General features: G+C 40.7%; 1 protein-coding gene across 20 annotated transcripts in view; it reads left to right on the forward strand.

Moving 5' to 3' along the window:
• RGS6 (regulator of G protein signaling 6) overlaps positions 1-15,498 on the forward strand; it is a 650,515-nt gene that overhangs the window by 14,385 nt on the left and 620,632 nt on the right. For all 20 annotated transcript variants that reach the window (XM_019800705.2, XM_019800711.2, XM_019800720.2 and 17 more), the window contains exon 2: positions 10,014-10,117. In XM_019800705.2, coding sequence (XP_019656264.1) covers positions 10,034-10,117 — 84 coding nt within the window. In that variant the 5' untranslated portion in view covers positions 10,014-10,033. The remainder of the gene's footprint in view (positions 1-10,013; positions 10,118-15,498) is intronic.

A 15,498-nucleotide genomic window follows, 5' to 3' on the forward strand; every position in this document is an offset into this window, starting at 1 on the left:
TGACAGAGATAGAGACAGCCAGCGAGAGAGGGAACACAAGCAGGGGGAGTGGGAGAAGAAGAAGCAGGCTCATAGCAGAGGAGCCTGACGTGGGGCTCGATCCCACAACGCCGGGATCATGCCCTGAGCCGAAGGCAGACGCTTAACCGCTCTGCCACCCAGGCACCCCTCTTGCATGGTTTCTGATCAGAAACCATCTGTGATTCTTAGGCTTGTTTCTTTAAGGTAAGGGTTTTGCCTTGTGGTGTCTTTCAAGATCTTCCCTCTGTCTTTGATTTTCTGAAATTTAAATATGAGATACCTAGGTGGTGGTGGTGTTTTTTCTCAGCTGGGACTAAGGTCTGCTACTTTTTAATGGTTTTTAATGCACAGTGTTATATTAGTTTCAGGTGTACAATATAGTGATTCAACAATTCTGTACATTACACAGCGCTCACCATAAGTGTATTTTTCATCCCTTTCACGTATTTCACCCACCCTCCCACCCACCTCCCTTCTGGGCAACCACCAGTTTGTTTTCTGTATTTAAGATTTTTTTGTCTTGTTTTTTTTTAATCTTGTTTAATAAATTCCAAATATAAGAGAAATCAGATGGTATTTGTCTTTCTCTGTCTTATTTCACTTAGCATTAACTTTCTAGATCCATCCGTGATGTTGCAAAATGGCAAAATTTCATTCTTTTTTTATGGCTGAGTAATATTCCATTGTATACACCTATATATCACATCTTCTTTTGGGTGTTGTATTTTTAAACAAATTTATAGTGAATTTCTAGATTTGTGGTTTGGTGTATATCATTAACTTTGGAATGTTCTCAGTTATTATTCCTTCAGATATTTCTACTCTTTTCTCTTTCTTCTCCTGGTATTCCGATTACACCTATGTTATACCTTTGGATATTGTGTCATAGTTCTTGGATGTTCTGTCTCCATTCTTAAAAATTTCTTTTTTTCTCTTTCTTTCAGTTTGAGAAATTTCTGTTGACCTTCAGGCTCACTGATTTGTCCCTTGACCATTTTGAGTCTGCCAATGAGCCCCAGAAGGCATTCTTCATTTGTTACAGTGTTTTTGACTTCTAGCATTTACTTTTTTGAGGGTTTTTTTTTAAAGAGTTTCTATTTCTCTGCTTTCATTACTATCTACTTTTTCTATTAGAGCCTATAACATATGCAATCATAGTTATTTAAATATTCTTGTCTGATAATTTCAACATCTCTGTCCTGAGTCTGGTTCTGATGATTGCTTGTCCTTTCAGACTGTTTTTTTTTGCCTTATATATGCCTTGTAATTTTTTGTCAAAAGCCAAATATGGTGTATCCAGTAATGGGATTTAAGGTAACTAGGCCTTTAGTTTGAGGTTGTATTTACCTTGGTCAAGAGTTGAATGTTTGCTATAGCTGTAGGTGCTAGAAACTTCAAATTCCCCTGGTGTCCTTATTTGTGTCTCCTCTCTTGACTTTAGATTTCCCTAAGAAGTCCTCAGAGAGTTTGCATCTTGCAGATGTTTGAGCTGTAATCCACTATTATCATACTGGAGCCCCGTTAGTGTGGTGGTGGGAGTTAAGCAAGGGGGAATGTTCTGTCATCTTCCAATTAAGAACGAGAGTGGAGTGACTTACCTTTAGTACATATGGCAGCACTTCCTCTCTTGCAAGAGGAGGGAAGTCAGAGAACACGGTGGTTTAGGTGAGGGTGCCTCAAGATGAGAGACTTGCCTTCTGCTGACTTCCATTTCTTCAGTAATTTTGAAGTGAGCCTCTCAACTGAGACTGTGTGTGAAGCTTGAGCGAAAAGAAGATATGAGGTAGCCAGCTCAGATAGGGAGACAGCAAACTGGGTGGGAAAACATCTTAGATTTGATAGGCATTGTTGACTAATTTAAAGCTTGTGCTCATGCATTTAAAATGCAGCTGGTCAGTCTGGTTGTGGGATTTCTTCCTGGTTCCCACCACAAAGAGCACACCTGCTTGGGTGTGAGCTTGGATATTGAGATATTATGTGGATATTGTGTGTGGATGTTCTGGTTCCATAGTGTCAGAGTTTTGCCTGGAAATCTGCTGCAGAAAGGGTATATTGAGGCAGCTGAGGATATTTGCAAGGGTATGACTGAGTGGCTAAGACGATGGGCCCAGGGACAGAGGATGTGAAGGCAGAGTGAGGAGTAGTAATGGAGGGTAAAAAACTTGTGAGTTCCATGGATTGAATGTCTAAGTGAGTTTGAAAAATGCATGCAGTGAGTGTAGAATAAGTGGACTGGAAAGAACTGGTAAGTGAACTGGAATTTAAGGTGGTACAGTCACCATTGATGATGGGGTTCAGCATGTGGCCATGTGAGACAGTGGCTGAGGAAGAGGGGTGGAGGAAAAGCTTTCAGGCGGGGAAATAAAAGGATGGAGGAACCAGCCTTCGAGATAGGTCTTTGACTCTGTTGTTCAAATCATGGAGAGTGATAAAGGAGTGAGGGATGGAGAAGAAAACCTCAGAGAACTGGAAGCGGGGGTCCTCAGGAAATGAAAAGGCTTCATAGGAGGGAGGCAGAAACAGTAGTGAGGATGGGTAGAAAGTGGCATAGCTAGATGGCCCGAGTGTCCCAAGAGCAGGGATTTGTGTAGGAAGACAGGAGAGAAATTGTTTGAAGCAGCAACGGGGAGCCAGGAGGATGCTTATCTTACTTTCTGGTTTGAGATATGTGGGGTGAGAACAGCTGGGCTCCAGGGGAGGGGCATGTTTTGGGGGGAAACCAGGCTTCCATGAAGGTCACTGAAGGTCAAAGTTCAGAGAGAAGGTGGAAGGCCATAGCAGGCATACTGTTTTTAGAAGAAGAGTTCAAAAGGCAGGAAGAATGGATGGGGAGTTGGCGGGGTTTGGGGGTGTTCAGAGCAGTGAGGGGTCAAGAGCAATGGTGAGAGAGGATGCCTGGGTGGACCTGAACTTTGAGTGGTAATTGCAGTAATAGAACTGGTAGTCACATCACATGGCTGAGAACACCCCATTATGTGAAAAACTTTCTGCTTCTCTCAGTTTAATTTTTTAAGACTTTTGTTTCATATGAAGAATGCAAAAATATTTATCTTTATAAGAGCTTTTAACAAAAATTAGTTTGTTTAGGCTGTAAGGCAGCTGTGGCAACTTAAAGAGAATTGTATTTATGTATATGTCTTAAGGATGGGTTGGTATGGGGAAGTCAGCTTCACCAATACACTAGGAAGTGGAAGGCAGGAATCACACATCTGCTGAGGACCTACTATGTGCCAGTTGTGCTATGTACCAGAAGTGCCTACTGCTAAGTGCTTTACATGTAGTATAGAGGTGCTAACTACTTTTTATTTAGGCATATACTTAAATTTTGTATATTTACACAATTTCGTTTTGAATACTTTATATAGGTGATGTCACTGGAGACCAAGACTGACAAGTTGGAAAGTATGTGGGCATTGCAGTCAGTCCTGGGTTTGGATTTTAGTTTCTTGGTTGACAAGCTGCTTTACTTTTGGCAAATTACCTATATTCTTGGGCCTCAGTTTTCTCATCTGTAAAGTGGGAATAGTAACAGCCACCTGTTAGGGTCACTGTGCTACCTCCCCAGGCAATTCTGAGAAGCAGACAAGGCTGAGAACCCCTGATACCAGTGGTCAGTATTTGTTCCATTTTATAGATGAGGAAACCAAGGCTCAGAGAGGCTAAGTTAGTATAATGCTAAGTTATTCGTGATCACACGGCATGCCAGGATTGAGAGCCTGTTTTTTGACTCCAGGACCCCTGCTTTTTTCAGTGCAGAGAGTCTCTGCCTAAATACAAGGGAAGCTGAAGGAGCTTCACCTCCACATGGTTGCCCAGACAGTAGGCAGCGTGGCCGGGGTGGAGGGGTTAGGCAAAGAGAAGGTGGGCTCACGGAATCTAGGTCAGTGGTTCCCGGACCTGACTGGGCTTCTGCGTCACCTGGGGACTGTTTAAATTATAAATCGGCAGGAGCCACCCTAGCCCTACCGGATCAGAATTTCCGGAGCAGCGGACCCAGGATCATGTATCTTTAGAGTCAAGCCCAGGTGATTCTGCGGCTACTAGGCTGGTTCAGGTACTTGGACCAGCTTCCGGGAACCACTGAATGCTAACCGATGTCCTGAAATGATCAAGCAATTATATCCCAGTAGAATCCTGGGTGCCTGGCATGGGCACCAAAACTGACCCCTAGAACTTGTGCTCTGGCACCTTGCTTTAAGATCTTTGGGGTAGGACCTGAAGCCGACTCTCACTCTGTCACTGAGCATCTGGACTTTGAGGTCATCTCTATAGGAAATGTCATGTTGGCAGACCGCTAAACAGAAAGGCTTATTTGTTCTTCAGAGCTGTTGTTCTTTCTTCTTCCCCCCTGGAGGTTCCTGCCCACTCAGTCAGGTTAGAGCTATATAAACAAGCTTGTACTACTAAGCTAGCACACGTCTTGTAAATCTTTTTTCCTGAAGTGCTTAACATTGCTGATGTCAGAAAAAAAAAAATCCATTGGGTTTTAATGGGCTGAGGCAAACAATGTGAAGTTGATACAATATGGAGGAGAGGAGATAACATCAACGGAAATTCTTATTTGGCAGCACAAATATTCAGACTATTTTACAGTCAGGCTTTGATTACCTCTCCTGCTAGATATTTCCCTGAATTGGGTTTTGAGAGCTAGACACAACGAGGGGCAGTCATGACGTTTAAGGCTTTTAGCTGCATGTGACGGTGATCTCAGTGGCACTGGAGTGTCACTGCAGTGGCCTGCCTCTTAGCTGTGAGTCAGGATCACCAGAGAAACTTGTTAAATCCCTCGGTAGGGGAAGGGTTTCTCCAAAGATTTTGATGCTGGTGGCCTGGGATTTCATGAAACCAGACAGCTGGTCAGTTGCTACATTCATTCTGCACTAGGGAATTTGCATGCCATATTTTATCTCCTCTTCAAAAGCAACTCTGCAAACTACAGAGTTCTCATCTTCCAGGTGAAGAGCTGGAAGTTGGGGGAGTGTGGGGAGGTAGTCAGTTGCCAAAGGCGTAGCCAGAGCTGAGATGCTATTTCCTATCTGACTTCAAAGCCCCTTCCTTTTCCACATTATTGAGGTCCTTCCACCTGCTGGGCTCAGCATTGTTATCTGCTGGACCCTAGGCTCTGCTTGCCCCAGAGAGGCTGGCATTACAAAGGAAAATAGCTGGCAGTTGTTGTAACTGCAAGCTACAAATGCAACATAAGTTTGGAGTAAATCGCAGTCCTGATTGCAGGAGCTTTCCTAATCAGAGTATGAGTCATAGGCGCTCAATTGTTCTGTTATTCACAGGGTCTCTCCTCACTCTACTTTCCATCCTCCCACATATTCCTTCTTACCTAAATTGCTCATGGATAGAGCGCCTGGGTGGCTCAATCGGTTAAGTGTCCGACTCTTTGATTTCAGTCCAGGTCATGATCTCAGGGTTGTGAGGTCGAGCGCCATGTCAGGTTCCCTGCTGGGTGTGCAGACTGCTTAAGATTCTTTCTCTCCTCTCCCTCTGCCCCCTCCCTGCCCGCTTATGCTAGCGCTCTCTCTCTCAAATAGCTCATGGATTTCTGAATTCAGGGCTTACCCATACCAATAAACCCTGCGAAAAAGTGTGATTCTGTACATAGGTCTTTGTCAATAAAGAGGCTTCTTTGTGGGGCAGTTTTAATGGCTTGTTAACCAGATGAATGTTCCAGAAGAAGTACACTTCATCTTGGTAGAATCTTATCAGTTTCATCATTCATTCAAAAATATCTGAGTGTCTACTATATGCCATGCCCTGTTCTAGGTACTGGGGATAGAGGGGTGAACCCCACCAACAAAGACTCACCCAAGCAGAACTGCCTTTAGTAGAGATCCCTGATAAATGAGTAAACAAAGACAGGTTCGAAGCCCTGTTGTTTCTCACCCCACATTTGACTGTTCCGCTTAATCTTCTTGAGATCAGATTGTCTTTACGGCTTTTTGCTCTTGGGTACCTACCACTTCTGGGGCTTCAGAAGTGTTGTCCCCATGCCTGTGTTGTCCCCTAGGCCTCTTCTGCCTCCCCCAGACTCCTATTCATCCTTCCGCTCTGATCTCAGTTGCCAGGTTCTGCTCTGTGCCAGCATAACTAAACACCCGCAGATTACGATGTCCTGCTTCTGTGGACATGTCTGTCCCCCCCTTCTGGACTCTGAACACTTTAATGAGAGCATCTGTGTCTGATTTATCTTTATATCTCCAGGACCTAGCATGCAGCCTTGCGCGTGGATGCTCCTTGTGTTTGCTCCAAGAAATGTTGAGTCCCACCGCCCCTGGTGGTGGGAGTGGTATTACAGAAATTGCTTCAAGGGGAGAGATGCTGAGTCTGGGAGGGGATGGTTCGCTCCAGCAGTTCTGTGATTCTCTGATGAGTTCAGCATGAGCCCTGCCATGACTGGAGGATATGGGCTAGGATAGGGGCAGTGATGATTAAAGAGAGGTGCTATGGAACATTCTGATGAGCATTTGAGGGAAAGTTAGAAATGTGAAGTTCTGAGGTTCTAGGGCAGAGCTGGAAGGAATAGTTGAAGATGCAGGTTTTTATAGCTGTTGTCCAGCTGGGGTCCAGAGAGGCGGTGGCTTGACCTGGTTGTGACGGCTACCTAATTGCAAATCAGGTGGGGGGGACCAGGCCACCCGGTTCAGAGGACTTTCCACTATGCTGGGACTCTGGTGACAGATAAGGAAGCAAAAGCACAGAGAGGGGAAGTAACTTGCCCCAGATCACACTGCTTATAAGTGGGGGAGCCTAAATTCGGATGTGGAACTGCCTGATGACAGACGCCAGCTTGTAACCACTGAGCTACCTGTCTCTTCTTGGGGACTTCAAAACTCAAGTTGGTAACACATTTTCAGTTCTCCCCTTTGTTAGCTGTAAGCCATGATAGGAAAAGAATATCATTCATGTGTTTCTGTTGAGGTGTAGTTGTGTGGTTTCAGGAAAACATTTACATTCTTTAAATATTAAAATAAAAGGCTCTGAATTATTTACTATGTGCATATATATGTAGTACATATAAATAGCATGAGGAAGTTTTTGGGTTTTCACTACTGTGAAATTTAAAATACTTTTATTTCATTTCTATCGTACTTCATTTAAAAATAAATATTTCATCCTATATTGTAATGAATGAGAATCTAGCCCTTTAATGTCATGAACCCTAGCTTCATAGTCAATGAGTGTAATTACAATCTCCTTACCTGTGTAGGTTTTGCATCTCGTTTCTCTAACATCTGTTGACACGTGGGCTGGAAAGTGGTTATATCACTATTTTAGAACTGATTCTTTCTAGACACAGAAAAGTTAAATGACATTGAGTTTCAAAATGAGCTGCTAGAGGAACCAAAAATAGAAGCTTTTCTACTACATACTCGACTCACTGAGATTCCTAACATGGAGACTGTCTGCCAGCCCTTGGTAGTCTGAAGTCCCTGTCCTGGACCATCAGCCTCTTGTAACACCAGAAATATTTCTGTAGGGGACGGCGGGGGAGGCGGGGAGAGGGGAGCAGTCTGGGAGACAAAGACAGGGCCCACAGGATTGTTTCTAGGTCATTCCCAACCTTGCTGTTATAACACAGTTTTCTGGGTGGGAGATAATACGCTCATTAAAGTCCGAGTGCTCATTTACAAGTAAAGCCAGAAACCCCAAATGGCTCTATTACATAGATAAATGAGCAGACATAAAATGGACTTAATTTTTGTTTTTCAGGCTCTGCCATATTCTGTATTCAGGCAAAGGAGTAGGCAAATAAGTAGCTATTTAAAAATAAAATAGCATGTTGTTCATTTAACTTTAAAAGCCATTGATTGGAATTAATAATCAGCATTTCCATGTAGCACTATATTCATGGAAACACTGACGTTACAGTGTGTGGAGATAAGAGAATGATGTTCATTATCTCTTCATGTAATCTCACTTTTAAAATGCATCTTAATTCACAAATGATGAAGAAAGCAAGCAACATTCAAAGGGTATACTGTGGGCATTTAAATTCTTAGCACAAATGACAAATTCCTGTCTCTTGCCCATCTTCCAACCAAATTTGTTTTTATGGAATGACCTTTGGTACTAACTTATTTTACAATAAAATATTTCCTGAGTTTTTATTTTGAATTGAAATGGCCTTTTCTGTCAAGTGTGGTATTTATAAAAGTTTCTTTGATGAAAAGCCTATGAATTTTGTGCAAATAACCCAGGCAGGCTCTTGGCTTAGGGATAACATTTGTATAGGACTTTTATGGCTTTAGACGATGCTTTTGCCCACTCGGTTTATTGGACCCTCACCTGTGAGTACGCTGTGGAATTCATATTTTACTGATAAGAACCATGTAGAAAGAGGCGCCTTGGCATGGATCTGGGTCCACAGCAGGCATTCAGCATTTTGTTTTAAAAGGAAGTTAACAAAGAGAACCCAATAGGTTATTCAACTTGTGCAAAGTAGTGCAGCAAATACAGTGTGATACCAAGAACTGAACTTCTTGTCTCAGAACTTCCATACGCTGTCATTGTTTCCCTGGTATCTTTTCAGGCTTTTTAAAAAGGTCAAATTAAAAATATTTGTTTTACTTAATTGAGGTAAAATTCACATAACATAAAATTAACTACTTTAAAGCCTACATTTCAGCAGCATTTAACACATTCACAGTGTTCTGCATCTATTACCCCAATCTCGTTCAAAAATGTTTTCGTTGTCCCAGAGGAGACCCCATATCCGTTCAGCAGTAACCCCATTCCATCCTCTGCCCAGCTGTTGGTAGCTACCAATTTGCTTCCCAATTACTTATTCTAGATATTTCATGGAAGTGGAATCATACAATATGTGACTGTCTTAGTCTGTTTGGGCTGCTATAACAGAAGGCCATAGATTGGCTGGCTTATAAACAACAGAAATTTATTTCTCATATTTCTGGAGGCTGGGAAGTCCAAGATTAAGGCCTGAGCCGATCCGGTGTCTGGTTCACGGTGGCTTTATTCTCACTGTGTCTTCACATGATGGAAGGGAGCTCTCTGGGGTTTCTTTTATAAGGGCACTAATCACTTCCCAAAGGCTGTACCTCCTCATACCATCCCACTGGGGCTTAGAATTTCAACATGTGCATTTTGGTGGGGACATAAACATTCAGTCCATTGCAGTGATCTTTGTGTCTGGCTTCTTTCATTAAGCATAACGTTTTCAGGTTAAATCTATGTTGTAGCATGTATCAATACTTTATGACTTTTCATGGGTGAATTTTATTCCATTGTAAGGATAGACCATATTTGGTTTATCCATTCATCAGTTGATGGACTTAGAGTTTCTTCCACGGTTTGGCCATTTTGAATAGTGCTGCTGTGAATGTTTGTGTTCAAGTATTTGTTTGAATACTTGTTTTCAGTTCTTTGGGGTATAGTTGAATTTTCAGTTTATATGGTAATTCTATGTTTAACTTTTGAGGCGTCACCAAACTGTTTTTCATAGTGGTTGAACCATTTTACATTACTACCAACAGGTTATAGATGTTCCTTGCCAACACTTGTTGTTTGAGGCTTTTCTTTTTTACTATGACCATCTTAGTGGATATGAAGTGGTATTTCCTTGTGGTTTTGATTTGCATTTCCCTGATAAAATATTCAGATTTTAATGCATAGAATTAATCAGAAAGTGAGGTTTGGTAAGACAAAATCAACATCAAAATGATTGGCTTCATCTGTCTTCAGGAGATTTTGTAGGACTGGCATAAGCTCACCCCTAAGGTGCATGATTCTGGGCTGAAAATAAAGAACATTTTGCTTTGGGATTAGAATAATGTATGTGGATAACAAGACCCCAATTATCCCCTAAACATTTTTAAAAATACTGCTTAAATTAATGAGGAAAAATAAATTCATCATGTTTTATTTTTGTATCACCTGCCAAAAGATACTTACTTTTTTGCATTGTAGAGCTTTCTTCATATAATTTTTTCATGTCTTAACGGTCTGTTTATTTATTTTTGCAGAGTGAGTGAAGACATCCGGGATGGCTCAGGGATCTGGGGATCAAAGAGCAGTGGGGATTGCTGACCCAGAGGAGAGTTCTCCAAATATGATAGTCTACCGCAAAGTAAGACCTCTCATTAAATGTTGGGGGTGCCTCCTCTGTGTGTGTGTGTGTGTGTGTGTTTGTGTGTGTGTGTGTGTGTGTGTGTGTGTGTGTGTGTGTAGGGTTGACTGACGGTTAACAGCTTGACAAATGTTTTCTGCCTAAATTGCCTTGATGGATAAATGAATATCGTTTTCTTCTCATATGCTCTGATTTTCCAATTCTAAAATTCAAGGAACTTAGGTTTATCATACTTGAAAAATATGATTTGGTTTCCTTTAAAGATTTTATTTTTAATAAAATCCCCCTCTACACCTATTGTGGGGCTTGAACTTACAACCCTGAGATCAAGAGTTGCGTGGTCTATAAACTGAGCCAGCCAGGTGCTCCTGAATTGGTTTTCTTTAAATGTAAAGATTGCCGAAGCAATGCAGGGGGAGCTATATTCTTCTTCGACGTAAAAGCCTTTGTGTAACATTTATCAATTGATCGTTTTTGAACCCATAGTCGGTACAAGATCTGGTCTAGATGATGTGGGAGATACAGAGGTATGCATGTATTAGATGTTTACAGCGGGTAGGAGACATAAGATGGACACAAATAACTGTAATAATCTAAGTGTTAATTTCCATAAGAGAAGTGCAAATAGAGTGTTATATGAAATCAGAGGAACAGGTGATTCTCAGGGGCCAGGTGTGGACTGGTGGAGGAGTGGTCTTTGAACTCCGTTATAAAGGATGGGTAGGACTGCTTTCTGTGGAAAGCAGAAAGGAAGAACAACATTCCAGGTAGTGAGATGCGTTCAGCAAAGGGAAGGAGCTGAAGAAAGTGAACAGCAACCAGAACCAGTGAGCTTGGGGGCATAGCAGACTTACATGGAGTAATGGAGGTAAGATTTTGGGAAGAGTTGGGTGGAGCCAGACTTTAGAATGTTGAATCATAGGCAATTTCATTATGAAAAACTTTTGTGCTAGGAGTTGTAAAATTAATATCTCTTTGGGATTATGAGTCTTGCCTGTGTGCCACATGCACTGTTATGGAGGCAGATTCGAGACTCCGGGGTTGGGGGGAGGTAATTGGTTTTTCTGTCTCTGTGAGAAAGGTAAGGAGGACACTAATCTAGCAAGGGAAATGCCTCTCAGAATTGAGTGGAACTGAGCAAAGGGATTAAAGAGTCTGAATTAAAAATAACTAGGAAACTGAATGCATATAGAATTAGGAAGGGAATAGAGAATCAAAGATGACTGTGTTTTGACCTTGGGTTATAGAAAGACATTGATGGTATTAATCCAAATAGGGATATTTGGAAGAATGTCTTAAAGGAAGGAACTACGACACATAAGTTTTATTTGTGCACATGTTGAATTTGAGGGAATAACTGCTTCTTATTAATACACTTTTTAAAGGCTTGCATATTTGTGAAAATTTAACCTAACTATATAACATATTAATAAGGAAAATGAGTTAATGTGCATTCATTTTACAAATATTCGAGTTGTCTGCTGGGTTCTGTGTATTCTGCAAGACTTTGTGTTTGATCTCTGCTAATCACATGAGCAAGGTTGAACTAGATATTCCTGGATGAGTGATATGGTGAATTTTTCTTTCCTTATAAAGATAGAACTCAAACTAATCTTGCTTTGAGTATCACATTCCTTAATCCTTTGCTTTGTAAGAGAATGCTTAGATAACCCTTTTCTAACAGAGATGCCTGTTAAGTTGTAGTAAAGAAAAAAGAGATTAACTGGGCGAGCCAATTAGTGGAGCACACAGAATAGAAAGATGTTTATTCATCATTACCTTCTTAACCCACCCCATGCTGGGAAACCCTGTGCCAAGCTCATAGGAGCGTGAGCTTTGAAGTCAGACCCGGGTTAAAATGATTGCAACTCTAGTACTTCCTACTGGTGTGATCTTGAGTTTTTTTAACTTCTGTGAGCTTCGGTTTCTTCATGTTTAAAAAGAAAAATAAAAGGTGGGAGGAAGGATAGTACCTGGTGGGGTCATTATGAAGATTCATTTAGCTAAAGTAAATGAGGCATTTCACATCTTACTTTGCATGGAGTGGTCCATAATGAATGTGTCTTTTCTTTTATCTTAAGGCCTCATAAAGACAGTGTGTCATTTGGAGAGGAAATAAAATGTATAAATGTTGGTGCTGTTAATAAGTTGGCTAAAGTATATTCATACAGTGAGTTGTATTTTAAGACACAGGAAAACAATACAATTATTCTTTTTTAATTTAAATTCAATTATTTTTATTTTGTTCAGGAGATCGTAAACCCGTGGGTTATTAAAGGTTGGTAGGAAATGTAAAGGTCATGCAACCCAAACACCTTTCTGGTATTATAAATGTTTGCTATTATGTTGAAAGGAAAACTCCCTTTAGGTTTGCGGGAACTTGATTTTTACTTTTTAGGTGGTAGGAGGAGACTCTTTTTTGGTTTAATTTAGATACAAAGTTGTCAATTGCTGTAGTTCTTCAGAGATATGACTACCGGCCATTTGGTTTCTATATTGGAAATATATCTTGCTTACTTATGACAAATTTGTGTGTGGGGTATGCATGTGTTCATGCTATTTGCTGTATTAGTTAATTGCTATAAAAGCAATTGTATCTGTTCGATCTATTAGAAAGAAGACATTGCTTAGTATGGATCTAGGACCTGGAATCATTTAAACCTAGTTAATTTGACTAAATCATGGTTGTGTTTCAACTGTGGGTTATTTACCTAGTTCTCTACTCGCAGTGGTGTAGACCAGCCATTGGCTACAACCAATACAACCATTATTGCGGGACACTATCCTCAAGGTGTCAGTAAAGATTAAACCTTGAAACCAAGGTCAATTCAAAACATTTACTATGGAAGTCCTCTTCCATAATGGTTTTTTCAAGGTTGTAAACTCTAAAACCAAAACTTTTTTTAGAGGTCTACAATAGAAATTTACATTAAAAATTATGCAAATAGTGTTTTCCTTTTTGTTTTCTTACTCTTGTTTGTTGTTTCTTACTCATGTCAGATGTTTTTAGTGTGAAGTTCTTGCTTGGATTTTGTTGTGTTGATTCAGATGCTGACATTTAAAAAGCCAAATCTAGAGAAATGGAGCTTTTGGGTAAACCTCCGAGTAATAAGTGGGATGATTATGTCCATGATGTTGTTGTGACTTTTAAATGCCATTTAGGATGGTAACCTTCTGACATATGAGTAATGATGGGTGGGTTTCTTAAGCCTACACTCTCAGGATCCTTCTCATTTTCTTTTCATGTTTTCTGTGTCATTAGCTGTGAGAAGTTGTACTTTCTCAAGGCATGATTTATTTATTGAGTTGAATAGTCTTTCTAATTTAGTTTTTCATCCTTCACATTCACATTTTGGATTGGAGGTGTGTATGAAAAATGTATTGGTCACATTAAAAATCTATTTAAGAGAAAACCTTAATTATTCATTAAGTCACCCAGACCCTGTTAACCTTTTTTATATTCTTGGATCCAAAGGATCCTGGGTCACTGAATCGTCCAATGTAGGGATGATATTTGAACGTGGCTGAACATCACATCATTTACGGCTGTTTTATAAAAATATTGATCCTCAAAGGATCCCCTTCACCAAGTTATTTTTGTTTCATAGGTCTGAACTGGGTCCTAGGAATCTGAGTCTTTATTTTCTAATATTTTAAAAGATTTTATTTCTTTGAGAGAGAGGGAGGGAGGCATGAGCAGGGAGGGGGGTGGGGCAGAGGGAGAGGGAGAAGCAGGGAGCCTGACATTGGCCAATCCCAGGACCCTGAGATCAGGACCTGAGCTGAAGGCAGACACTTAACCAACTGAGCCACCCAGGCGTCCCCTGGGAATATGAGTTTTAAACTCTTCTCAGGAAAATCTGAGTTTGAAACACGCTTATTTAGTATCTTGTACAATATCCAGGTAGAGTACACATGACAAAGTGAAAAGTTGATGTTTTGAAGTGAGTTTTTGATTTTATAATTATTCATAGATCTGTCAGATGTAGAAGAGCCAGTCCCCTGTCATGCAATTACAAGTAAGGGATTTTAGTAACATCCTCATTTTTTAAAATTTTATTTTTATTTATTTTATTATAGTAATATTTCTTATTATGTTATGTTAGTCACCATACAGTACATCCCTGGTTTTTGATGTAAAGTTCCATGATTCATCAGTTGCGTTTAACACCCAGTGCACCATGCAATACGTGCCCTCCTTACTACCCATCACCAGTCTATCCCCTTCCCCCACCCCCCCCTCTGAAGTCCTCAGTTTGTTTCTCATAGTCCATAGTCTCTCATGTTTCATTCCCCCTTCTGATTACCCCCCTTTTCTTTATCCCTTTCTTCCCCTACCGATCCTCCTAGTTCTTATGTTCCATAGATGAGAGAAATCATATGATAATTGTCTTTCTCTGCTTGACTTATTTCACTTAGCATTATCTCCTCCAGTGCCGTCCATGTTGCAGCAAATGTTGAGAATTCATTCTTTCTGATAGCTGAGTAATATTCCATTGTATATATGGACCACATCTTCTTAATCCAGTCATCTGTTGAAGGGCATCTCGGCTCCTTCCACGATTTAGCTATTGTGGACAATGCTGCTATGAACATTGGGGTGCATATGGCCCTTCTCTTCACTACGTCTGTATCTTTGGGGTAAATATCCAGTAGTGCAATTGCTGGATCATAGGGTACATCCTCATTTAGATGAGCAAACTGAAGGATGGAGAGAGTCTGTAACTTGCATAGGTAACTCAGCAGTTTCCCCATGAAGCCACGATTATGTCCAGGTAGGCTGACTACCCCTGTTGATGTCCCTTCCACCGCCATGTTATCTACCACAGACTATCACTGCCACATTGTTGGGGCTCAACAGACATTGGATGAATTAAATATATGAGAAACAAACTGGGGGCCTCAGAGGGGAGGGGGGTGGGGGAATGGGATAGACCAGTGATGGGTAGTAAGGAGAGCACGTATTGCATGGTGCACTGGGTGTTATACGCAACTAATGAATCGTCGAGCTTTACATCGGAAGCCGGGGATGTACTGTACGGTGACTAATATAATGTAATAAAAAATCATTAAATAAATAAATAATAAATAAATAAATGAAAACACTGTGCAGCTGATCTTTGCTTTTCATGCTTATTCTCAGAGATTTGACTTGGGTTAACTTTGAACACTTGTAATGCTAAAGCTTCCTTCTGCTTGTTGGTGCTCTTGTTTCTTGGGTAAAGATTTTCTAAAATGTTTACTTTCTTTTATAAACTTAGAATTCTTTTGAGTACAAGTAGGTTGCTTTCCAATTTTGTTTAATTCTCCAAGTGGTGTTAATAATGTCTCTTGAGAAATTTCCAACTGGACTGGTAATTTGATTTGGTAGAATTCTGGGC

Source organism: Ailuropoda melanoleuca, chromosome 14 (genome assembly GCF_002007445.2).
Source record: "Ailuropoda melanoleuca isolate Jingjing chromosome 14, ASM200744v2, whole genome shotgun sequence".
Taxonomy (NCBI): Eukaryota; Metazoa; Chordata; class Mammalia; order Carnivora; family Ursidae; genus Ailuropoda; species Ailuropoda melanoleuca.